The sequence below is a fragment of the Gallus gallus genome, chromosome 6 (genome assembly GCF_016699485.2).
Source record: "Gallus gallus isolate bGalGal1 chromosome 6, bGalGal1.mat.broiler.GRCg7b, whole genome shotgun sequence".
Classification (NCBI taxonomy): Eukaryota; Metazoa; Chordata; class Aves; order Galliformes; family Phasianidae; genus Gallus; species Gallus gallus.
The window spans coordinates 22,341,175-22,367,537 of NC_052537.1; the positions used below are offsets into that span (position 1 = coordinate 22,341,175).

A 26,363-nucleotide genomic window follows, 5' to 3' on the forward strand; every position below is an offset into this window, starting at 1 on the left:
CCCAGAACTAACTGAACACTGTATACAGTACATACAGATTTGAAACATAACCAGAACACAATAACTACATATTAATGTAGTGACAAAATTGCTTTTTTTAAAATTAACTTCAGAATTTTATATTAAAAAACACCCGTACCCTTGCTTTAATTCCTTACCAAGCAGAGCTTCCCAACTACAAGCACATAATTTGAAGACTTACTTTCAGACTCCTTTTTGTACATCCAGTCAACTTAAACATAGCTGCAAAAATATATAGTTAAGCGTGGACTTAAAAATTCAGACTACTAAAATTAGAATGTCATTTCCATATCTACTTCACATTTCTGCAAGGAATATAAAATTCTTAGAAATATCTAAATACTTCACTGCTAATGCTCTCACAAAAGCAATATTTGCAGAATACCGGGAAGTTAAAAAAAAGAAAAAACACAAATCTAACTATACTTGCAGTGAAGAAAAATACAACCAGAACACACTTTGAAGAATTAATTGAAAGAATGTAGACAATTAAAAAAAGGTGGAATTCATACCTTAAAAACAGATTTATTCAACAATGCCAAAATATTTTTGCTGTTTACTCCTTGTTCAAGTAAATAATGACTGCATGTCTGAAAAAAAAAAATCATAGTCTTCAGGGTAGATAAGTTTTTAAGCAAGTGAGATACTCTTGGACAAGGATAAAGTCAAGGTAAATAGTCATTTAAATGTAATCCAAGTTTAGAATGTCTTATGAACTTATTCTGAGTACCCTATTGATAATTTCAATATAAATTAAAAACACACCCCTCCGAGTCCCTAGGGAGGTCACTTCAAAAAACAAATCCAAGAGTGACTAGCTATCATTTAATTAGATATTATGTTATTACAAGAAATAAATTAATATTTTGATATTCAATTCACTAAGATGGGACTTTAGAAACAACTGAATTTCAAATAAAATTGCTTAAATCCAGTAACCTTAATTGCATCAGCTACAGAAGGTCTTTCTTCAGGATTTTTTTTTGCCATATCCAGAAGAAGGTTTTTTAATTTTCTTGGCAAGGCCAGTTTGTGATTAGGTGAAATGCTGTATTTTGCTGCCATCCACAGAACTGCAGCAACACTGTAAATGCAGACCTATTGGTATAACACAGGAGAGAGGTAAGATGTAAGCAATCAAAAAAAAAAAAAACAAAAAACCCCCAAAAAAGCAAACCCACACACACACAAAAAAAAAAACCCAAAAACCAAAAACCAAAACCCAAACTAAAACAAAAAACCCTTTCTCACTACTAAGTCCAGAAAACTGTCCAAAATTTTCCCTTATTCCCCATAAGACAACCACCAGCATTTCCAAAATACAGATGACACCTGGCTTCTGAAGAAGCTGATTTCAAAAACTTGCTGTTATACATGCAGGGCCAGTAATAGTAGCTAATTTTCTACTGTTGGAGCAACAGACATAATTTGTCTTATTCTTTATCTAGGAAAATTATTAAGAAAAAAAAAAAGCTTTTAGAATCATTTTGAAGAACTCCTTTCTCATATAAAAACCTACTGCCGCAAGCCTTAGTGTTCTACAATAAAGTCCGGCCAGCAGCAATTTACTTTAAAAAGGTCATGATAATTCAGAAAGAAAATGGCATGAAGTAATTACAAGCTTGCCAGTACAAGCCATATTTTACAGAGAAGATTACACCTATCAGAAGAACTAGGTATTGTGTATTTATTTTAGGAATTATTGTGCTACCTGCAGCTAGACCAACTGAAGTTGCAGTGATGGGGGACCTTGAAAAGTACTTGATCTTCAAAAGCCTTGTTATTTTATTTGAAAAATTACAATTTTCAGACAGAGCCAGAATAAGACTATTTAATGCTTAATTTACATATGTTAGCATACCCTACAAATGTAATTTTCACAAAGTTAAAGCACTGTACTTCTTCACATTGCCTATGAGAGGTATTAAAAAGGCTCAAGGCATGGAAACCCAAGCACAGTACTAAATAATGTGGTCCAAACAATATTTCCTAGCACTCTTTAGAGCCGAGGAAATGACGCTGAATACAACGTAACATGGAAATTCAGTATAAAGAAACTAACTTTTGAATCATTCAAGCTGTTAAACAAAAGCTGGTGGGTATAAGATGCTTGAAATAGGAGAAAGTAGCTCTGTCAAAATCAAATGACTTCCTTCCTCTTAGGTCAAGAATTCCAAGAGGCTAATGTGATCATAATTTTAACATTTATTAATTTATCTAATTTAGCACATACTTCAAAAACGTTCCTTTTACTGATGTAGGACAGTTACTGTGGCTGGCGCTACACGGTTTGGATTCCCATACCATAATTCTAACTACATTTTTCATAACAACCAAGTTATACAGATATAAGGAAGAAGTCAGAATAGGAATCCATAATGTTGTAGAGAAACAAGAAAAAAAGATTGTATTCTCTAAAGAATAAAGAATAAGGCATAAAGACTTCAGGATTATTAATTTCTGCTGGTGAAACTGTTATATTGTATCTTAGGGTTAGTTTAAGCTTTTGAAGCTATTAAAAATGCATGTTGGATCAAAGCAGTTTAAGAAGAAAGAGAAACTTTAAAGGAGAGCTAAATATTTCCTAGTTTCAGATAATTTTAGAGAAAGTAAAAATCTAGCTTTACTAGATTTTTAATGCAGGGTTTTTGTTTTGTTTTGTTTTTTGTTTTTCCTGAATCATGACTATTATTTCTAATTTGAAAGAACTCATAGGGCAGAAGGTACATATTAGTTAAACTTCTTTCTTCTCACACAACAGAATGATATGGTAATTTTTTTCCCTGCTCTTAAAATCCATCTCATTCAGTTGCAATTGCAAAGGAGACAAACATTCACCTGCTATTTATTAACATTTTTATCATCTTTGTCTGAGAACAACTTACGGTTTATATCAAAATAAAAAAGCACTAGAAAAAAATGTATTGGTAAGAGACACTGACATTACTAATCACGTTCCCAAAATAAAAATATGCTGACAGCAGTACTTTCCAGTATTCTCCAGAAAGGAGATTCATTTGGGCTTTTTCTTAGCCAGTCTAAAAAACTGATCTTAGCATGACCTCCAGAACATAAAAACATGACTTCAATGTCTGTTTTCCTACTGACAAACTGAAAATAAGTAAGTCCGATGGAAAACTAACGAAGAACAGATTTTGGCAGTTACTGTTTTGGAAGGCAAAATGTTTTTTTAGAGGCAACTAAGTTTATGGGAGACCAATATATAATAAACCACAGAAATGTTAGAAACACTGAGAGATTTATTATCACAATCTTAGAAGAGTTTTGCTTTCTTCTTTAAAGGGTAGAGGGATACAGCTATCCTTTGATAAACCGAATACCTACATAACCTACCACATTACCTTCTCAGTATCTACATCCTCTTCTTCAATTTCAGGAGCTAAATAAATTATATCACAAGATTCTAAATGAAAAAAAGAAACCAGAAACAAAAGGTAAGATATTTGCTTAATTCTCCTCTTCCCCTCAAATGACATAAAAGTGGAACACTCAATGTATTGGTTTACCTTCAGCTTTTGGAGCAGTAAAGAGGACTCTTCCATGACAGTCAAGCAGTACAGTGTCCAAACATAAGATCACTGCAAAACAAGTCAGAAAAGTAGAAGGCATAATAAGTGTCTGTTCGTGCAACTATTTAACGCCAATCAAACAAATAAAATAATTTTAAAAATAATTTACAAAGTCACCAACTACCCTAAGTAGTGACATATGAAACTTTTACTCTAATGCTCAAACAGAAATCAATATTCAATTGATAGAAAATGCATAATCACCTAAAGCAATTCCAGCAGAAAAGGCAAGAAAGCAAAACAAAATCACACTACAGTTAGTGAAAAGGTTTTGAATACTGGAATTCAAAAAAAAAGGAAAAAACAGCCAGATGTACTATAGTCTTCTCACAAGGTACCAGTAACTTCTTATCCTAAGTCTTTAGACCATCCTCTCCTCTCTTACTAATTCCTCCAACCCCTCTCCCCACATCAAAGAAAAACAACAACAACAAAAAATACCAAAGCAACAAAGTTGGGATTAAATGTAAAAAATGCTCAACCAGGATTTTGCCTTTGATAGACGTAACTGGCCATATCACCACCACTGCAGGCAAACATAAGGATTGAACATGAAAATAGTCATTATGTGGAGACAGTTGAGACATATGCGACCAGATGCAGAACTCCTCCAGGTGGAATAGGATAAGGAATCTTGTTTTGTACAAATAGCCATAATCACACACACTGTCCCAGAAAAGAAATATGATGTGGAGTGTTATTTGCATGACAAAGCCCTGAAACTCTCCACAGTTAGGTAAGAAATAACTGGCTTCTAAAATTGCCTTAAATCATCTGGGGTCCTTGCGAACTTATTTTTCTCTCTTTAAGGACATGAGATCATATAACAAAAATGAAATGATTAAAAACTCATGCTAGGACTGAGTCTATCCTTCAAAGCACACTGTAATTTAACATTCTGCAATATAATAAGCCATTTGGATAGCGATGTAGTCCTGCCTTTGTAGGCTACCATCAAGTAAGCTCTTATTATCCCAGATAAGAGTCTTGTCCCAGAGTACTAAAACACTGTATTCTTACATTATATTAAATAAGAGGTCAAATTATTAATTTATTATTAAATAATACATGAAAGAGGTCTAAAAGTAAAATATATATATATTGTTATTAAATAATAAATTGGAGAGGTCTAAGAAAAAAATCCATCTATTTGCTTTTGTAGTTGCCTGTACAAAGCACATTTAAAGCCATTAAAAAGTTCATTATGCTTAATGTAAATAAAAGCTTGCATACTACTTCCTACAAACTGGAACCAAAATGCAAAGCTTTTCTTAACTAGAATCTTTAACAGCTATTTCTGCAGCACCCTTGAGAATTCTTTTTGCTCACTGTCATTACTTCTCAACAGGTAAAGCCTCTGGCTCTCAATCTGTAACACTATTCATACAAACCAGACCTCAGTTCAGTACAACACAAGAATTCTCACCTGGGTCTTCTAAAGTGCCTGTAAGCATCATGTAAGCAATATCCTCCGGTAGGAGGAGAGGTAATAAGCAAAGTCTCAGTGGAGACTGCAAACTGCTTTTGTAGCAGGAGTGAGTTAAAAAATACATGAACAGACCAGCTTTAGAATATGTTTTCTTACCCTGGTGATTTCTGTTTAAGGTAACAGAAAAAAAATTGCACTCGATAGATTTAGAGGAAAAGGCTGTTTAAGTAATAATACTAAGTAATAATAAATCCAGCTTATCCCAGTGTTTACTATGACTTAGCAGTTACCAATCTTGCTCTACCAGTGTTAAGACTAGGATTTTTTAACACATATTTTATACAGCATCAGATTAATTATTCTCAGAATAGGCAGAAATTTATCTGGCAAAAATATTCTAAATCTCAAGACAGTATTCAACATCAAGGTAGTTCCATTCTTCAAACATAGAATTTTAAGTAAGATGCCTTCCATTTAGAAGTTTTTATCATTATGTTCACTTTTACTGGCTATGTAAGGTTCAGATCATAATTTAGTTTTCACTATTTTAAAGATTCATGCATTCTCAGTGCATGTAAGTATTGTAACAGAGGCTGCCTACACATATTAAACTATACTCTAAGCTGTTATGTGTAGTTATTTGAAGCTTTCACAGATATTAGGAACATCTTATGAGGCTGAAATAATCTTTCTGCTGTGGGGTATATCAAATACCTATCTTTAAGGGTAACACTGCTTAAAGTACTCAGAAATCTCTTTTTATGGACAATTTCCATTGTAACATTTTTATATAATGAAAGATAAAGTGGCTGAAACTGAAAACCAAAAAGATATGCTAAGTTTTATGTAACTTACTATCCATTTCTTCATATTCAGTTACAGACTTCAAACTCATCCCTTTCCAAACTGACAAAAGTAGGCTTTTTAAATAAAGGAAAAGGAAAGGAAGGGTGCAGTGATGGGAATCTGTTCTTTTTATCAGAACTGTTAGAGATTTATTAATAGGATAGTTTAAACCAACATTCAGAATGTCAGTGGAAAGCTAGGATGATCTTCTTCCATGTCATATACAACATGCTGCAATTATGTTAAAGGACAGTTCCACATTTCTCTCCCAGAAGTTGACTTCTGATAACTGTAAACAGAAGCATGGAGTACAGTAATGTCATGATGAGATCCTGGACACTCTAAGTAACCAAACAATCTTATGTCACAGGAATAATGTGTCACATCAAATCTGGCAAAAGAGAAGGTTTAACATGTTAAAAGAAACTCTTCCTCCAAAATCTTCACAACACAAGTCCCAAGTAGTTTTCTCAAAAAACATGGTACAGTTTCTCCATATCCAACACTTCTAACCACAAAACCTGTTTAATTGCTTGAAGTCATAAAGAACTTTTTCCCTACAAAAGCTATCAAAACACAGAATAAAGAAAAAAATAAGACATTGTACAATGTTATATACGTAAGAGAAATCCAAATGGAGTAAAAATTCTAAGTCCCAGTTTAAAAGGGTGAATTTAGAAGTATTGGCTGTTATTTTTTCAATAAACAAAATGAAATAGTCATGAGATATTACACATCAACAGAATATCACTACAGAGAAAATAAACAACTAAGCACATAGTTCAAAATAATTAAGATCCTACCCGGATAATCTGTGCAAGTGTGTAAAGTCCTTAAACACTCATGACATAAGGCCCAGAGTTCATGGTCTTTCAGAGGTTTACCATACCAGGACAAAAGGAGTTTTAGAGAAATCCACTGAAATAAAGAGGATGCAGAGTTATCAAAAATTATTGCAAAGCAAAAATGTTTTCTGATGTAATGCAAAAGAAAATCCTAATATACAATACATACATCTAAAAAGCATTAAGAGAATCTATTGCATGCAACAGGAAAAAACTAATTATAACTCTTACTGAAAATCATTACACAGTTAACAGTTAACGAGTCAGAAGCTGCTTAATTGCATATCAAAAGTTGAATTCAAGTGGGATTTCAGCAGTGTGTTTCAGGAAGAGTGGGCCGTTTGGAAGCTCTTTCTTATCATGCTAAATAAAGATTCTTTTAGATTGTCAAAGATGACACAATTACAGGGAGGTTACCTAGACTTAAAAACAAAAACCTGAATGACTACCATCACCAAAACCTACCCACATTCAAATCCTGATTTACCCTAACAGCTACATTATAAGCCTTACCTTAAATATTCCATCAATATTTCTTGATCCTCTGTGAAAGATGTTAACAATATTGACAGAATTAACAACAGGATTATTTGAAGTCAAAGCACATTAATTGGTTTACAATCACTGGATGTTCAATTTGCAATGACTTTTTTTTTTCCTCTTTATCAATATAGCTTTTGATATCTGAAAAATACTTGAATGTGACAAAGATACTGCTCCACATAAACTAACTGTTCCTCAGAGAATCCATATTTTACATTCTCTTATTTCCTCATGTATTTTCTTTTTAATAGAAGAACTTGACACGAAGGTACTACACAAATATCTTCCAGACCATGCTATGCTAATAGAAGAGATTATTAACTCTATTTTACAACAGCTGAACATAACAATCTCTATTTATCTATCAAAGGAACATTAAAAAACAACTCACCATAGGCAGAAACCTCTGGATTAGAGCAGACTCACACACTATTTTAAAACAACATGGCATAATTCTGTTGCTTGTGCAGCCTCTAAGACAGTTATCTATGTCTAAATATCAACATTAGGCCAGATTGAAGAAAAAAAAACTACAACCTCAGAACCATTTTGCTACAGTTTTACGAACATCTTTATATCTCAATCAATGTTCAGAAAATCTGTCTCATGCACAACTGCAGTACAACATTATTTTTGACACATCAGTTTCTGCACTATCATTTGCTGTGATTTATTTTTCATGGCCCTGGATACGAAGCTCCCTTTGTGAAGCAGTATTCAGGCTTATCGTAAAACAGGGTATGAATAGACTACTGCATCACCTTTAATCAATCAACAAACAACTTCCCTGCAATCTATGGGGAACAGAAAAAGAACCACATTAATTTTTGTAGCTGAAACTCTGTTGATAATTCAATACTAACTAGCAGGTAGTTCACAATAAATGTAATACCTTGGTCTCATACTGTTTAAATATTCCTTAAAGGCAAACCAGATAAGTTAGTGATATGTCTTAAGATGTGCCATCAAACTAATTTTTTTTTTTTTTTTTAACTAAAAATGTTCTATTTTCTGCCTACCTTTAACACACAAAAAATGAATTTGGTGCTTTTATTATCCTATTCCCCATTGTGGCATGTTACAATGGATTAATAACTCCAGAACAAACAGATTTGAAGCTGGGTAACCTGATTAAGATTTATGCTCAAGTTTTGTTATTAACAGAATCTCTGAGTTAAACATTATTTCACAAATGTGTTGCTTCATCATATCTAGAATAATATCTATAACTGTAATAAAGAGACATCAATTATGCAGCAGGGAGGAAGAGGTCAGAAAGTAAAAAGAATGAATTAATCTAAAGAATGTTTGAAACAGATCTTCACACTGATGACTAATTACCATCCCTGAGCAGTGTTGAGCTCCCCTTCCATAGCATACTGGTTCTCAAGTGCGTCAGAAATGCATTTGCTTGCAGACATTGTACAATTAAAAAATGGAGCTGAAGCTTCAAATTCATCCCAGAGAGTTGACACAAGTAAAGGGAAATAAAGAGAAATACCACAGATTGAATAGAACACTTCAGAATGTGGGAATATTTTTGTAGTAAGTATACACCACTGTCACATTTCCCTCTAAGAGAACCCCTCCTCTTGAAGTTTATGTTGCTAGAGGCTCTAAAAGCTGCAGCAGAGAGATGGGCTTCCTGCATTCTGTATACAAATCACCTCCTACTTCAGGAGGAGGTAATGAATAGCTAGCAAGGGGATGAAGAATCTCTCACTAAACTAGAGATTGAAGTTAGCTGTACAGCAGGAAACTGAAAGGTATTTCTCATCAGCTTTGGGATATCCAACCTCTTCAGAGGAAGAAAGAAATAACAGAAAGATCTTTAAGCACAGCAAGAAAGTGGTAATAAACTCTAAGACCAGCAGCAGAAGTTTATGACAAGAAAGAGGAAAGCGTAAATGATAGATAACAAAATGGGATGAAAAGGTACCAAAAACTGAAATTCTGTTTCAGAAGAAAAAATGATGCAGGAAAAGCAAATCTTAGCAGAAGTGAGAATCAGTTCCGTTCACAAGACAGTCAAATTAACCTGATACATGAAAAAAAAAATGTAGTCTGGTTACAGATTAATGAATGCTACTGAAATGTATACCCTCATTGTTCATCTCTGACAAGCATCCTAAAGCAAGATTAAATTTCAAGTATTAATACTTGTAGTTTATCTCCTGTACTTACATAGAGATGGTAATAACTGACTGCATTAAGACTGTCCTGTACTGTAATTCATGTCCTCCTCACATCCCTGACCACATCAATTTATTCCTGGAAAAGGATACCTGAGAAAGTTGTATTTCTAATGTCCCTAGTTATTCCAAATGCTTACCTACCCCAGCTAGAAAGAGAGGAAGTTGGAGGACTTCATCTCAAGAGCCCCAGAGACATGCTGGGGACTTGCCCTAACATTTTGTGGAGATTATCCAATGTAGTCAATTTACATAATACACGTTTCATCACACATTTACATTTGTGATGAAGAATACAAGAACTGGTGAAAAATATTTTTCTAATAAAAAATTATACTAATCTCAACCTTGGTTATTTAAGCATCAAGGCAGGTATTTTCCTCAATGCACATTCATGTTCTGCTGAACATGATTATGTTTTGGTAAACATCTAAGTGGAAATTTTCCTTACATAGATGCACGTCTCAGGGCTTTTTAAATTTGTTTTTAAAGTTGCTGATTGCAACTATTGTTCTTTCCTACAACTTTAAAAAACAAATACAGAACCTCAACTAACCAAGAAAAAAATCTGGAATGCTGGAAAACAGTTAAAATTCTTGGTCAAATAGCTTATAGTGTGTTTTGTTTCTTAACCACCTACTCAGGTACTTTAGTGAAACAAGATCAAAACAACCCTTCAACATCTGTAAGGCCTCAAGTCAGTGAAGGCACTACTTTAATACTGATTAAAGCTTTGATTCTAGGTCATTGCCATTAATGTTGCGTCAGAGAGCAAACATGACAATTTGGTGCCTCTTTTGAAATTTTTCTTCATGCTTTAAAATGCACCTTCTCATATGAAGAATTACATATCAATTTTTAAAGAGTTTTTCCACAGCACAAAAATCTTTGACAGTATGTAAAAACGATGTGACTGATTACTGCCTATAACTGATGATGTTTTACTGTATGCCAAAAAGACTGTATTTTCAATGGCACTTGTTGAGAAAATGTTGTTTTTCATTGGTGTTGTAAAGATCACTTAGTAAGTTCTATTATTTCAATAATAGTGGTTTCCAGAACTGTCCAAACTCTTTGTAAAAATGATGCCAATATACTATATTCCCTGAACATAACACTAGCATATTTTTAACAGCCAAATCAAGTAAAGTTCCATTATTCTTTACTTAGTAAGTACTACCTGGGAATAGACATATTTTCTTTCCTTCAGGTGGTATTTCTCCAGTGTTCAAGTGTCACTCTCTACCTTTCACTTTCTCTCACGCTTGACTGGTTATAAATGACCAACAGAAAACAAACGTGTATATGCCAAAATCCTGTTAATCCTGCCCACATGAAGGCCACAGCACTTGAATCACATAGAAACATTTAAATGTGTTAGAGATGATATACACCTGATTGGAATGAAATTGGTTAGAGAAATAAGAGATCCCCACTCAAACTTGAAGTGAAAAATATTTATTTATGGCATGCAAGACTATAAAAACCTCCAAGAAAACCCTCACAAGATACATTGCAGAAGCCAGACAAAAGCAAGCATTTTTTAGTAATGCCTACTAGCATTAAAGCACACAACATTAAAAAGCAGTTTTGGGAAACTAGAAAAATATTGTCCACTGGAGAAGTATTAGTGACAGGTAAGGAAAAAAAACTGTCTGTTCTCCAGAGTAGACAAGGTTGATCTTCAGCCAGATGGAACCGGTATTGCACACTCTCTAAAGAACAAGAAATATTTAAAGACATTCTAGAGGTACTCTCCTAAAAGCCATAAGTACGCTTATCTGTTATATAAAACTAGTGAAAGAGCAGCACTGTAAATCTTCTGAAGCATTATCCATTTATCCCAGAAGATAAAATTACATTACTGGGGCTTCATGCTTTTTGTGCCTTTGTAGCAAATGAACAAACCCTCAGAGTTGAGGATTTTTTTTGTTGTTGTTGTTGGATTCTGTAAAATTCTGGCAATAAGAAATGAAAGGGAACTTGAAAGTGTACAGAGAAATCAGGTGCAACTCCTTCATATAACAGATAGCACAGCATGATTTTATTTTTGCAATTGTCAGGAAGAAAGACAGAGGCAAGCATTTTAGAAGCCTGAGGAAAAAAATCTGTCTTAGAAGAGACAAAAAAAAAAAAGCTGAAAACATTTAAAACAAATAAAGCAAAATAACCCAAAGCCTTACATAAGACAACACAGAATTCTCCTTAGACTTCAATTGCTACCAAAAATGAATGACCCTCCTCCAGTATGACCTTAAGAAAACAAACATTGCTATGCTGGACACTGAGCTTTTCAGGGTACAGACAGCTACTTTATGTTCCTTTTATTTGCAAGAAGCCTAGGTATTGCTCTGTTGATACATCTAAAAGCTCTTTTTGTTCCTCCAGCAGTTCAAGATAAACCTCTCCGATTACTTAAGACTGACATACAAATTTAAGACGCTCTGAAGAGTGGTAGAACATGAACGTTTGGTGGAGTTTATGACCAAATAAAAAAAGAAAGAAAAGATAGAAAGTATGAGTCTACCAAACCTGTTAGTTTACAGAAAGCAACAGCCACTCTGCTGTCTTAATTTCAGATTATGTGCACTAATATATTGCTTATTTGGGTAGCTGGATTACCTTTCCAAATTCACAGTGATAGTCTTGCAAGTTCAGTGGGAGCAAGATAACCTCACTTCTACTAAAAGCCTACTTATTTCAAAGAATGAAGTTCTGCTCAGATGGAAAGAATACTCATTTATGATGAAATACTTGAAGAAAAAGAGGATTTCAGAAGAAGGGCAGACTAATCTGAAAACATACTTTAGTTTAATCTGCTGTGTGTAAAACCCAACCACTGCTGCAGGAAAAGAAAACAGGACATTTGTTTCAGCTTTTAGATTCTGGAAGAAGTTTGGGAAAGTGTAATTCTGAGGAAGATTATTTTCTTGAAAGTATCTTCATGTACCCAAACAGACTTAAGCTATTGTACTGATAATCTACTAAGGACAGAATATATGTCTTATTTCAACAGATTTGTTCCCCTCTAAAGAGTTCTTGTCAATGCAGTCAATTTATTTTCTTAAGAGATGGCAGCTTATTCATCATACCTCTCTAGTTAAGAGGCTGAAGGAAAGCAACTGAAGAATAGTACCTTTATTCCTTTGACAAAACTAAACTGACTGGAATTGCTTCGCTCCTTGTTAAATATACAACTACCTCTGCAAAATAAAGCAGGCTCATGTATGGCCATAGGAACAAATGACATAGCAAAAGCAGAAGAATTCGGAGTGATTATAGATCTGATTATTCTTTTGCACTCCCTTCTGATTACATAGACCTGCACAGCTCAGATCAGGAAGGAAAAAAAAGGAGAGGGGATAGGTCATTAAGAAATGAATCTTTTCCTAGAGTCTGAACAAAATCTTGTGGGATTTAAAACTAAAAGGAGTCAATATACATGTAATGAGTAACTCCCTCAAAGAGCAAAACCTTGCCATGAGTTTCTTATTCATATTTACTATCTTCCTCCACTGAGAACTTAGTAAGTACAAACTGCTGAAGGAATAAGACAGAGGAAAGAAAAAAAGTCAGAACAATGTCAGTAATTTCTTTTTTTTTAAAATGACAGACTGAAGGCTGTTTAAACAATTGATATTCTAGGTTACTGCTCAAGTTGAGGTGTGCAGGCAAGGAAAGAGGAACCAGTACAAACTGACAGTAACTCCAAATACATGGGATGGTGGGAAGACTGGCTATTAGAGATGGAGAACAAAAGTGACACATCAGTTGAAAACAGGAAATATCTATTGTAACCAAAGCAGAATTTCTGGAAATTAACTGGGTAAAGTTTGTGCTGCTCATTTTTTCCAAGTCAAAGTGAGGCTGGAGAAGCATCAGCCATCCTGCATTCTTAGTAAGCAACTCTCCCAATTATAAGGGCTTTCTATTATCTCTTTGACTATTGCACAAGAGAAAATCATTAAGTCAGAGACCAAACTTGTCTACCCTGAGAATCTATAATTTGAAGAGACAAGTGACCGTGCTACACTACCTATCAACAAATTGTAGAGGACTAATATCAGCTTTCCCTCTTCATATTTGGCTATGTATATAGAGACAAAATGCCTGAGACAACATACCTATCATATTGTGCACATTTGAATTCTATCATGAAATACACATAACACACAAGAGCTGTCATTTAAGAGCACAGAATACAGTATATGTCCAATTTTCAAATGCCTAAATGTACATGTGGATTAAAAAAAGTGTAGTCTTTTCCCCTCCTGAAGCAGATAGCATATTGCCATTGATTTCAGTGAGGTCAGGTTTACAGCCAGAAACTGCAATTTCCATAAGCACGTGGAAGGCCAACTGCAAGGTAGTGAACTTTATGGATTGACAGTAACATAAAAGAATTAAAAATTTACATATGCTTTGGTAATGCTTTCTAACATATGTAATTAGCTATGAATTATGCTACTCTGACACACTAGCAAGTATACTCCAGTACCATTTGTAAAAAAAAAAAGTTGATTTCGTAATTTCACTGCAGCACATTACTTTTAAAGAGAAAAAAAGCATCACCACATTTCCAATGTTAACTCTTAAATAGGTGTGCAGACTAGCAAAAATTGATTTTTCAGGATGCTCAAGAAGGAAGGGAGAGAGGGATGGAAAACAAACACATAGTATTTAAGTCATTTCCTCTCCACATATGTGACCACAGCAACTATACAATGAAGACTTTATTTTTACTACCTGCTCATTACTTCTGATTTCTGACCCTCTGCCTCCACAAAGATTATCTTCATTATTGTTTGCGCTCAATGCACCGCTGCTTAATTCTGGAGACCTAATTAGGTTTGATCCATATCTGCTCCCACTGGGTTTTGTTGTTAACACTGAAGTCATCTTGTTAAAGTGTGATAAGGAATTTTCATTTGACCCTTGAAAAGTTTCAGTACAGTCTTCCGACGCCATGTAATTGTCTAGCTTTTTTGCTCCAGTAATTGATTGATTTGGGCTTTTTAGCATACCAGCTGTATTGGACACTTCAGAGGTAGTATCAGAACAGTCTTCTTTACGATCAGATGAAATAAAACCTATCTTTTTACCATTAATAAGTGACATGTGTTCTTCTAGATTCATGCCAGACACTTGTGTACGCACACAAGAAGCTTCTAAATGAAGATCAGTAACCTGGTGATGCTTTGGTTCTGTTTTTGATGGACTACTAATAGCAAGTGAATTAAGATTTCCCTTAGAAAAAACAACCTCATTATTATTGTCTAGAGGTAGTGAGTCATGCATAAGGAAGTGATTTTTCCTAGCTAGTGGTCCACTGTTGGTTACAGATGTAAAAAAGTGATTTGTTTCTGTAGGTTCAAGTGGTAGCTTTGGAAAAGTTTTAATTTTTCTCAAAGAACCCTTCTTAAAAGCGCCATCTCTCTCCAGGTCATTAACACATGATTTTATATCCAAAGCAACACTAGCAAAACCATCAGTATATACTACATGTTTGTCCTCTTTGCTCTTTTTCTCTTCAGTTGCAAGTAGATAATGTTGAGTTTTCTCATTATCCAGATCAATTTGCATTTCCTTTAAGCTACTTTCTCTGCCAGTCACCACAGGAACTACAGAAGAGTCCTTATGACAAGTAGCTGCCACATCTTCTGCTGCAGGCGAATCACCTATGTTGTATATCTCATTTGAGCATAATTTAGATCCCAAACTTTTCTGAAACACTCGTCCTTTCCACATGTTATCACAGGCATCTAGATGCAAAAACAGATGCTTATATTAAATGTGTATTTAAATCTTCCAATCTTTCCTAATATATCTTTATACTACTTAACTGTGGTAGCTGAAAAAGCATCTTCAGTTACAAAAATTATGTTAAAAAAATGTCATGATTTCAGGACAAGTCACTCATAACACTCTGTATAGAGAGTCAAAATAAGGTAAAATACATTTTGGATAAATTTATTTATTACATTCATTAAGAGTTTTGTCCCCTGCTCCCCACTTCCAATTCATAAGTATTTATGAATTCAATATCCAAAAAGGAACCCAGAACAGGAAAGTATATACAGTATTTTAGAGATCCTTAGATATACTACAATTTAAAATTCTAGCTTAAGTATATTTTAAGCTTACCTTGAGAAGCACCAAATGATTCAATTGAAAGAACCCTTCTTCCAACAGCAGACAGGCTTCGACAAATACTACTTGATGAAGCAATCTTCAGTTTTTCCTCACATAATGACAAAATACTCTAGAGAAAATTAGTGTTAAATACTTATTTAATATGAATAGATATGTGAATTTTGAGTAAAGTGAATCATGTTAACTTACACAGTACATCTGAAATTATAAGATGTTACACTGGAGAGGTCTTTCTTACACAGTTCATTATACTCTACATTTCTATTATGTAGTTGAATTCATTTATCATTTTTACCATGGGCTATCATGAGATTATTTAATACAGTTCAAGTTCTAGCCTACAGTTAGAACACACTGAACAACTGATAAAAATTAATCATCCTAAATGTCATCCTGCATGAATAATGTAAAAAGCCAGCATGGATTATTTTTTTTTAAGTAGCTAGTGATTCACTTGAATCAAGCAGTATGATTGCCCTCAGTATAGCTCCCACTTACTCCCTTCTGCTCAACAAAGAATCCAGTGGAAAAGGAAGGGGAAAGTATAGATAATTACAAAACAACATTTATATACTACTCTAGGCCAGCCTTGGTTCACTCCATTTTTTTTGATAGTGTGAGCAGTCAGCAATGATTTTCAGGTATTACAGCTACACAATCCCTTTCCTGACATGATCTAAAGTATATGAATAGAAATACAGGAGCCAATCAAGCAAGCTCCATAACAGTAACAGTCTCTTGTCTGGGCAGTCCTCAATCAGAGGGTGAGTATTACTTGCTTTGTGGAAACAGATCTATTCATTCCTCTGTTGCAGCATTCTTTCTGCAAAGTATTGATCAGGGTTACCATGCAATTTCAAAAATACACTATCAGCTCAGAAGGAAAAGACAACACAATTTTCAAGCAGAAGAACTAAAGCCAAGGAAAGTCATATTTATGTAACTGTTATACTCCATAAACTAAAGATTAAATAGGAAATAAAAGTTAATTACGAGGTTTAGATCCACAAGCAGTACATCCCATTTTCTTAAAAAGAGAATCACCCCAAGTCATTTACAGTTGATATCAAAATCTTATTTCTACTAGGTTAGAAAAAGAGAAGCAGTTCTGCTGAGTCTGGGAAAACTTCAGCTTTGCAGTAGAGACCAAGCATACTACATATAAATAGCATTTATATTAATAATCACACATGCATGTACATTTCTGCTATTTTTTTAATGGAAAATTATGAAGTTTTTTTTTTTTTTTTTTACCTCGATATCAGGCCTATTTTCAGGATTCTCCTCTTGCATTTGTTCTAAGAGAGTATGCAGATCTTGCCCAAATTCTGATTCTGTTTCTGGTTCTACTATATATTCAATAGCTGCTTTCAACGTTGCACCCAAAGAATAGATGTGTGCCTGTATTAAGTTTAAAGAAAAAAAAAGACATTGAATATGTTACCAATTCTCTCACCAAAAGAGCTGTGAGAACCTAAGGGATATATCTTATTCTGTTTGCATTTTTTAACTTATCAGGTAACAGTTTACAAGTTAGTTGAATTTAAACAGAACAGGAAGAAGTAAACAGGGCTTCAGTCCTGCTTTGTGGAATATGCTCATTACAGGCAAAAAGAAACCACCCTTTGGTCTCATTAGAACCATTATTTTTTCTTCTCACTAGTAACCAGTATTACGACTGTTCATTAGTTACTTTTAAATATAAAACCCAGCTGTGTGTGCCTGTAAGTGGTATTTAAGTTAGAAACATGCTGGAAAATTGAAGTGACGTTTCTGCTAACAGTAAAAATATTTGATAAATTAAACTTACCATCAAGGTTAAAGAAAATGAGCAGAAAAAGTATAGCCTAATACCATTTCCTTGTCTCAGAAGATACTTACAGATTCTAAGAATTACTCCATATTTGCATACTCTCTTTCTTTTAATGCCCACAACTTTGCAATTAATGCAAACAAAATGAGCTGGGCAAGTGATGCTCTCACATCTAGTGTTAATTGTATTTACTTTTTACATACAACACAGCTATCTTTTATTTTAATTTTTTTATTTTTATTTATTTTGCTAAAAAGCGACTATTTGAGATCTGTTTTAGTAGTAATGGTAACTTATCCACGATGGCTTGTATTTTAATTGTACATTTCATTGTACATTCAGTGGACGCAATTTGGTAACATTTTAATCAAAATTTTGAGAAAAAATTTGCAAAAAATACCTTTGAATGTAAATGTAGTACAGTCAAATTCAAATTTACTGAACGCTTTTTTCCCTGGTTTTCAAATGAGTACATAAATAAAGGAATGAACAGTTTTGTACCTTAAGAATCTGTCTGTACAAGGAAGGTTAAGATAAGAAGTGATTTGTCCCCTCCACACCCGGTCTCCTCATTAAAGCATGTTAGCATCTCTAAGTTCTATGAAGGGGAGACTGTGTAATTTCTGTTGCAAGATCAAAACAGTCTATAGTAGCAGAAGGACATGGAACTACAAAGCCTAAACACCTGGACCACTAACAGGAAGACAACTTTTTCTTCATACTTCCAGAAGTTATCCCTACCCCCACCCACCCACATTTCAATTGCAGAAAAACAATCTCTAATCCAGACTAATAGAGTTACTCACAAAGGGAATATACTTCTCAGAAATAAATATTTAGAGAATGATGATCTTACAGTTTGCGTAACTTAACTTGCTGTAAAACTAGCTATAAATTAACACCTTTCTAAAGTCCACCGTAAACAGAAGGCCAGTAACTATTGAAAAATATCTAGAATTATACTTCAGTATCTTCCAACGTTCAGAAGAAATTTAACTAAAATTCCTTCTCCAATTCCTGAACATGTATGAAATAATTTTATAACTTTTTTCCCCAGACTGCTTCATAAGGTTTTGAGCAATGAAAAAGTGTAGAACTTACTGCTTTTGCATTAAGCATTGTTTCAGTGAGAAAAATAATCTTATTAGGTCATTTATTAATGGACAGCATAACACAAAACTCTACATATAATTCATGGAAAAAAAAATCAAGAAGAACAAAGAAACAATGTTTTAAGAATTTAAAACAGCTCTAAATAACTTTTTGCACAAACAACTATACTGTGGGAATTTATGTACTTGATACAAGTTATTTGGTGTACTTGATATGACCTACAAAGTGACATCAATGACATTATTTGATATAACCTGCAACAACTGACTGTTAAAAGAAGAAATTAGTAACTCCTCTAAAAAATGATGGAAAGAAATTGTAATGTACAAGTTATTGCAATTTAACATTCAAATATAAGCATTATATCCAGAAGGTGGACTTATACTAAAAAGACCAAAAAATGTCAGAATATTAGATGAAGTAATATCATATTTGAACACATCTGAACTCAGAAGGTAATGGTGAACAGAATAACAAATTTAAACCTCTCTATTCTACTCCTAACCTCAGCAAAGGGTAGGAAAAGTTCCATTTGGAAAGTTTGCTTTCCAACTAACATTGCTATACAATTGATATCAAAGCTTCACTGATGATACTTTAAGACAACATATCACTAAATGTGATTTTTCATCATTCAGCAAAAATAACAACACCTAGTATTTATATTCAATCAATGAACCCTGCACTTTTATTTATTTGGCATAGTGTTGTATTTTACACAAGTGTTAAGGTTTACAGACGCAACAGCAGGAAATAAAAAGAAACCTACTTATTCATTTGTAGGGTAAAAGTAAATGACCAAAAAGAACACAGCAACTAAGCCTCCAGGGACTTGTTGTCATCTTGGCATGTTTTTAACAACCCACATCAAGAGGCTATACCTGTAGCCCTGAAGTAAGAATTCCATATAGTTTACCTCAAATTGTCAGCTTACTTGAAACATTTTTTCTTCCTTTTGTTGGCATTTAACAAGCAGATTACTTCTGGAAACCTGGGGGGACTATAACATGAACGAGATATATTCTTGTTCCTGCCTTCTCCTCTTTTTGCTCAGTTGTGGAATTTTGAACATGTGTGTAGACATAACTGTCAAGGCAGTTTTATCATTTAGACATTACTTGTACATTTAGGTCTCCAGAAAATGTGTATCATTCCTCATTTACAGAATGTAGTGTCCATTCTAAATAGATAGTGCTTAAGATTATGTAGGATTATCTAGACTTCTCTTGCTAAGGAATATAATCTCGTTACATGAAAACTCAAATATCAGTTCCAAAAGCAGGATAGAAATGAGGAAAACTACTTTGAGGGAACAAGAAAATCCATCATCTAAAAAAATTTCTTCATTCACTTGATTATGAACATGGATGTGATAGGACATAGAAAAAGGAAGGGCAGAGTGATATATTACCTCATCTCACTTTTTCCAACTAATCTCTGCTCACAATGGGGAACTTGCATTCCCTGATCTCCACAACCTCCAAACATTTGAGTCTAGATGTTCTTAATTCTTTGCAAGCAAACAAAGAAAGGTGAGGTCAGATAGATTTATAGCTTTCTAACATATTTTGCTTCTACTGGTTTCAAAAAGAGATGCTACATAGTTTGAGGACCTTTTACATGGGAAAAATAACCTATTTTACCCTTATTTATTTTGCCACAAACTCAACACAACTTTATAAACACACTGCTTTCTATTTCATTTTCTATTATCCATATGTGTATTTAGTAAATATATTTTCACAGGTAATTTTAACATGGTATTTCTCCCCTCTCCTCCAGTCTGGATCTCCTTTCCACTTCCCCTCCTCAGGGAGTCATAGAGAGCAAGAAGGTCATCTCTTGGTCTCTTTTTCTCCAACTAGACAACCCAAGTGCCCTCAGGCTCTCCCCACTGGACATGCCTTCCAGCCTTTTCATCATATTTGTTGCCCTCCTCCAAACGCATTCAAGTACCTGAATTTGAATTGTGGAGCCCAGAACTGCACACAATATTCAAGGTGAGGCTGCACTAACACTAAATATAGCAGGAGAATCACCTCTTTTGATCTGCTCACTATGCTGTGTTTAATGCACCTCAAAATTCAGTTTGCCCCCTTTTGGCTGTCAGAGCACACTGCTAGCTCATGTTGAGCCTGCTGCTGTCAACCAGCACCCCCACATCCCTCTCTAATGAGTTGCTCTCCAGCCATTCATCTTCCAGTCTTTATCTGTGTCCAGAAATTCACATATTAGACTTACAGGGTATAGAAAGCATAAAGAAAAACAGATTTGTTGCTTCAACATATGGCATTATTCACATCATCATAGTGTGCCACTTTGCATTTGCTTTGATTAAGGTATCCATGAGTTAAAGAACAGTTTTTTCAACTTAACCTTAAGCCTTCTATCTAAAGTGGAACAATGAGAAAATGAGTTTATGGTCATCCACTAGGTGGGGTGTTCCCCAAATTCATGCATCAAATCTGCTGCACACTGTTTAAGAAGTTGTTTTCACCTTCTGGGAGGAATACAAGATGATAAATGCAATAAAAAAAGTAAGTTCACAAGCATAAAATATATGATGCCTACTAAAAGTGACTGCTCTCAGTGAAAGCAACCTCACAATCTAAATTTCCCCACTGCCAGTGAAGATTTTGCCTCAGTTTCTTGTGAGGGGCAGCAAGGGAGTTATCAACCAAAAACGAAGAAATGGTTTTAAGCCCTAAGGAGAATGGTTTATGAATTATAGGAATTGCTGCATTACAGAAAGTGATAACTAGCATGCATTTCAAGAAAGATCCAAATGGGAAAAGACACTAAAACAAGTAACAATAACCAACATTCTTCACAGTTCCTAAAGCAGCATTCAAGTCAAAGATCGTAAGTGACTTGTAACAAATACCCAGGCCATGATGGCAAGACTGTATTACTCTGTAAGTGTGTGTGGAGGATCTGGAGATCTGGCTTTCTAAGAAGTACATCTACACTTAATCCAAAGTAGCAAGGATCACTGGATGCATTACTGGGAAGGCCACTGTGAAAATAATGTATACTTTAAAAAGCAAAATATATTCAAAAAGACTTCTGTCAGTTCCAATCCAAAGTTATTTGGCTTGCTGCGTACCATTTTATGACCAGTTAATGCTACAGGAAGTGAAATCAGAGAATAATGATCTACTCTGTCTTGAAAAAAAATCTGTAAATCAAAAGATCAGGAGAGGAAGCAAAAACTCCAGAGTGTGACAGAGGCTTTGTTGTATCAATACTTGGCAGAGCTCAAGAACTAAGCTTCTACAGGGGCTCATACTTGCAGGAAAAACAATGCAGAAAAAAGCTCACAAAAGAGCTTTTGATTAACAACTGCATAAGCATTTAGGATTATGAATAATGTCTATTTACATTTTGTATTGAGATTTCACTGAGTTCAGAAATCTAGGTATTCAGCAAAACTCAAAAAGAAAGACTATAATAGAATTACTACTTATAAAATATTTTTGGAATTACAGGAAAAGAATAAGACAACAACTGTTCTGACACTGTGATCTGACCCTTATTTTACTATGCACCATTTCTTTTCTTCTTTATTGAGACTGTTGGAAAATATATAGATGTTTTCACCCTGTCAAAGTTCAAATCATTTAAAGGTCCCAGAAGTGAAAGTTTCATTATCTTATAAATTGCAATTTCTATAAACAAATTTAAGCTAATGCTTAAGAAAACTGCTCACTCTAAAGTGTGTTTTATGCAAAAGAAACTCATATAGCAACATCCTTCAGCAACAAAATAAGAGGAAAATGGACCAATTATTATTTTCAATACTTTCCTTTCTTATAGAACTCTTTCCTGCATAAACAAACTGTTTACTAGAAGGTGCTTTATTTAATAGCAGCTTTTTACTCATTTGGTATTTTGAGTGTGTAGACAGTCTGCAGACTGTGCTGGAAGCATTAACCAGAAGACTATCCACAAAACAAATTCTCCATCCTGAATTAGCAGCACATCAAAAAAATAATATTTAAACCAATGTAGTTGCTACTCAGTTTTGCCTGAAAAGTTCTTCCACAAATTACTTCTTTAGAAAACTGAACAATGAAATGCAGCCAGAGACCAGATTCACCTCAAACAATTCATTCACATTTGCATGTATTCCAAGTCTCCAATTGCCTTTTTATTAGCCTAACAACTAAGTGAACACTTTCAAGTCTTAACATGTTCTTTGGCAAGTGTCAGGTGATCAATTTACACTGCAAAACCCAAATAAGATGTTGCAGATGAAATAATCTAAAAGGCAATGCTACAACTTACATAGAAGTTGTACAAATCAATCAAAATTTACAATCAAAATCTAAGTGCACTTACACAGTATGACTATTTTTACTACATTTTATTACACTTTGATTTCTTGTAATATGCTCTAGATATGTCTGAATTAAGGAAACCTTACCTAGAATCTCACTCTAATCTCACTATTTTTTAGCTGAGGGCTGCCTGTCTGTGATGGTTCAGGAAAACACTTTTTCCCTCCATAAATTTTCTAAACTTTATCCACACATCTTTTTGCATTCTGGCTTTACAGGAATTTCCACAGTTTATTGCACAACAAAGTATTACCTCATGTTTATTTTTAACTCCACCTGTGTGTACTTCATTGTTGCCAAGTACTTTTTTCATTTATGAGGGCTGGCAAGTAATCACTATATGGCTGCTGCTAAGAAAGGCTTCGTAGTTTTCAAGCCTAACTTCTCCCTCATGGCATCCTCTTCCAGACTTAATATCACTGCATGTAATTACTTCCTTTATGAATGCCGCTTTACCATCTGGACATGGAAATTTATTTTACAGCTAATCTTGTCAACATGGTCAATAGTGTATTCTACTAACACTGATTTAAGTAAAAATTTTGATGGCTTCCCATGAAGAACTGCAGTGTTAGAACCTCCTGAAGGTCCCTCTACACATAAATGGATTAGAAAAATCATGCAGTTTTTCATTTTTCTGCTACAGATTTTTATGAAAAATTTTAATATCTTCCTGATCTGCTGACTTGAAGACTGGGCAACATTCCTACCTTTGATATATTTCAATGATATTGCTCAATTTATTATTATTATTATTTTTTTACACTTCTGTACACTTATTTTTGGCCACACCTTTAACCTAATAGAGTTTACAGTCCTTTCCAATCTATTTATGTGAAAGATACTTTGCTAAAGATTTTTTTTTTTTTTTAACATATACCTTTTGACTTACTTCTAATCACTTCCTTAGGTTGCTGTATACAAGCCCCTTTTTGGGGTCTTTTTCAGGTCTTCTTTGGTAGGAACTTAAGATTTATTTAAGAAACATTCTATGAGCTCACAGCAGTCTCCATATTACTTGCAAATATGTTGTTTTAATTGCTGTTCTGGTTTTCTACATGGCTATGTAGAGCAGTTGACTGCTGTCCACAGACTAAATTTCTAGTATCTATGGCAGTGATGAATTTGAAAACAATACTGTCAATCCAAAGCTACACCAGAATAAATATGAATTCTTCAACTTTACTGCAAGATAGTTTTAAGAGGCTGTTACTCTAATTACTATAGTAAAGACAGACATATTTTGAGCCACTGTCAGTGACTGTTCTAAACGTCCATTCTGCTTAAAGAAGTCACACAAAGAATAACATACACACAAGTTGACTGTTTTAAAACCAGTCTGTGTCCATTAAATTACTCTTATCTTTACAGGTTGATGATACAAATTAGGAACATGTTTCTTACACTTCCATTTTCAGCCTCCTATAATTACAAAGATTAACACTAACGAATAGCCCCAACTGACTACTCTCCTGCAGGACTGTAGAAGCGTAATTATGACAGGCAAAGAAAAGCACTGCAATAAAATTGCTAGAGACCTCAAAGGTTAAATAGCAAATGCTACAGACATTTATCTTTAAAGCTTCTTAATGCAATTTTTAAAACTCTTTTTGGAACTAAGTTTCACATATCACAATTCTCCTTATGCTTTATCAGCCATTAACCTCCTTATTTATAAGTTACCCCCCACAGGTAATTCTTTTATCACTTAATCCAACTTATTCCTTTGTAGGCATAGAAACAAGGAAACCTGGGAAGCACTTCTTTGCATGCCGAGCAGGCTCATCTTATCTTCCCTCAACTGCGTACATGTAAGATCTTCTTTCATTGTATAGCAAATATATTACTTGCAGTCATTGAAGTTTTGTTTTAAAAAGTATACTCTATCTTAAATGTAAGAGAAGCTGCTTACTGATAAACTTACTGAGCTGAATAGTTCTGTCACACAATCCTTTGTGGGGATATACTTATCCCATGTTTTCGAGCTAAAGAATTTAAGGTGAATACTTACGGTTAAGAGCACTGCGGGCCACTAAACTCGAACAGCTCTCCAGTTTCTTTACTGTGCTATGAACCAAAGACATCAGGATTCTAACAAAATATTTATTACTGTATAGCAACTGTTAATTCTTCTTTGAAATAAATCTAGGTAGATTCTTCCTAGTTTCTTGAAGAAATAAGGATCCTTCATGAACTGTAGATGTAAAAAGTTGGCCAAACACTTCTGAACTTACACTACTACATAATATCTCAAGAGACAACATCTAAAGAGCATCATTGCCTCTAACCTCAAAACCTTTTTTAGTCTCCTAAAACATTGATTTTTACAGAAGAGCTGCATGTGGCTGAAATAGCAGGCTGGTAGGTAGCTCTCATAGTATGTCAGGAATGCAAACAGAGGATAAACAAGGAAGATTTTTGTTTTTAAGAAAGATTCATAGAGAAATACTTGTTGCAGAAGTGAACCCTCCTCTTTCTTGTCAATTAGATGAGGTGTACAGAACTGATGTATAACATGGTATGACTTGAACAGTACAGCCTGCATACATAAAAACAATTTCACATGGGAAGTGTAACATATATACTACATTCACAGATTGCTTCCTCCAAAGTGACAGACTGATTAAACCAATAACCCTAAGTAAAGCAGCAACATCTGTTGACATTATAGTTGAGAGCGAGGAGTTTCTGACTTCATTAACTTGGTGAAAGAGCTCAGAAGTTCAAGAATCCTGGAGAAGGCATATACCAACTAATAAAAAACCTGCTCTAGTGGTCACCTGAGAAAGCCTAAGCCACCTGCAGTGCACTTCCCAGATCCTAAATTTGAAATGCAAGTAATTAATTCTCATAGGAGCTTCTTTGAAATTCTGTAATTAGGAGAATGACATGTAAGTGGCACATCTTTTCATAAATCTGGAAGTTCTGTTGACTGAATATAAAGCAGACAAATGAGATAACTCTATACCCATCCAACTCAAAATTTCACCTGGAGGTTAGGAAAACTTCTCTTCAGCCACCTACTTTTAAGTCAAACCTTTCAAAAATGAAGTATTTATGAATGTTTTCATACAGTTATGAAAACCTTTTTCAGCAAATGCAAATAGTTAAAAACATTTGTCATTATTCCAGTGAATATAAAGTCTCCAGACACTAGCAATAATCATGAATCTTTACTAGTGACCTGAATAACTACATAAAACAGACAAAATGCAAGACAGAGGTATTTAGACATCAAGTAATGACATGGAAAAGCATTCTGAAATGTGGTAAAGAGTAAATTATGGAAATAAGTAGAAAGCACAATGGAAAATTAAATTATTTCATCCAGTAAGGCCATGATGGGTCCACCAAAGAAATACAGTTGAATAGTTAGAATTGGAAACTAACAGATTATTCCACCAGAACTAAGGATGACACCATCTCAGTTACGGATGAAGCTATCAGAACTGATCAGAAGTAAGAGTTTATCCAGAAG

General features: G+C 34.2%; 1 protein-coding gene across 2 annotated transcripts in view; it reads right to left on the reverse strand.

Annotated features, from left to right (window-relative positions):
• Positions 1-26,363, reverse strand: part of KNDC1 (kinase non-catalytic C-lobe domain containing 1) — a 58,875-nt gene that overhangs the window by 19,037 nt on the left and 13,475 nt on the right. For both annotated transcript variants that reach the window (XM_004942165.5, XM_421694.8), the window contains exons 4-11: positions 16,874-17,020; positions 15,611-15,728; positions 14,213-15,228; positions 6,690-6,804; positions 3,549-3,620; positions 3,384-3,445; positions 961-1,119; positions 534-611 (exon numbers count right to left, since the gene is read on the reverse strand). In XM_004942165.5, coding sequence (XP_004942222.4) covers positions 534-611; positions 961-1,119; positions 3,384-3,445; positions 3,549-3,620; positions 6,690-6,804; positions 14,213-15,228; positions 15,611-15,728; positions 16,874-17,020 — 1,767 coding nt within the window. The remainder of the gene's footprint in view (positions 1-533; positions 612-960; positions 1,120-3,383; positions 3,446-3,548; positions 3,621-6,689; positions 6,805-14,212; positions 15,229-15,610; positions 15,729-16,873; positions 17,021-26,363) is intronic.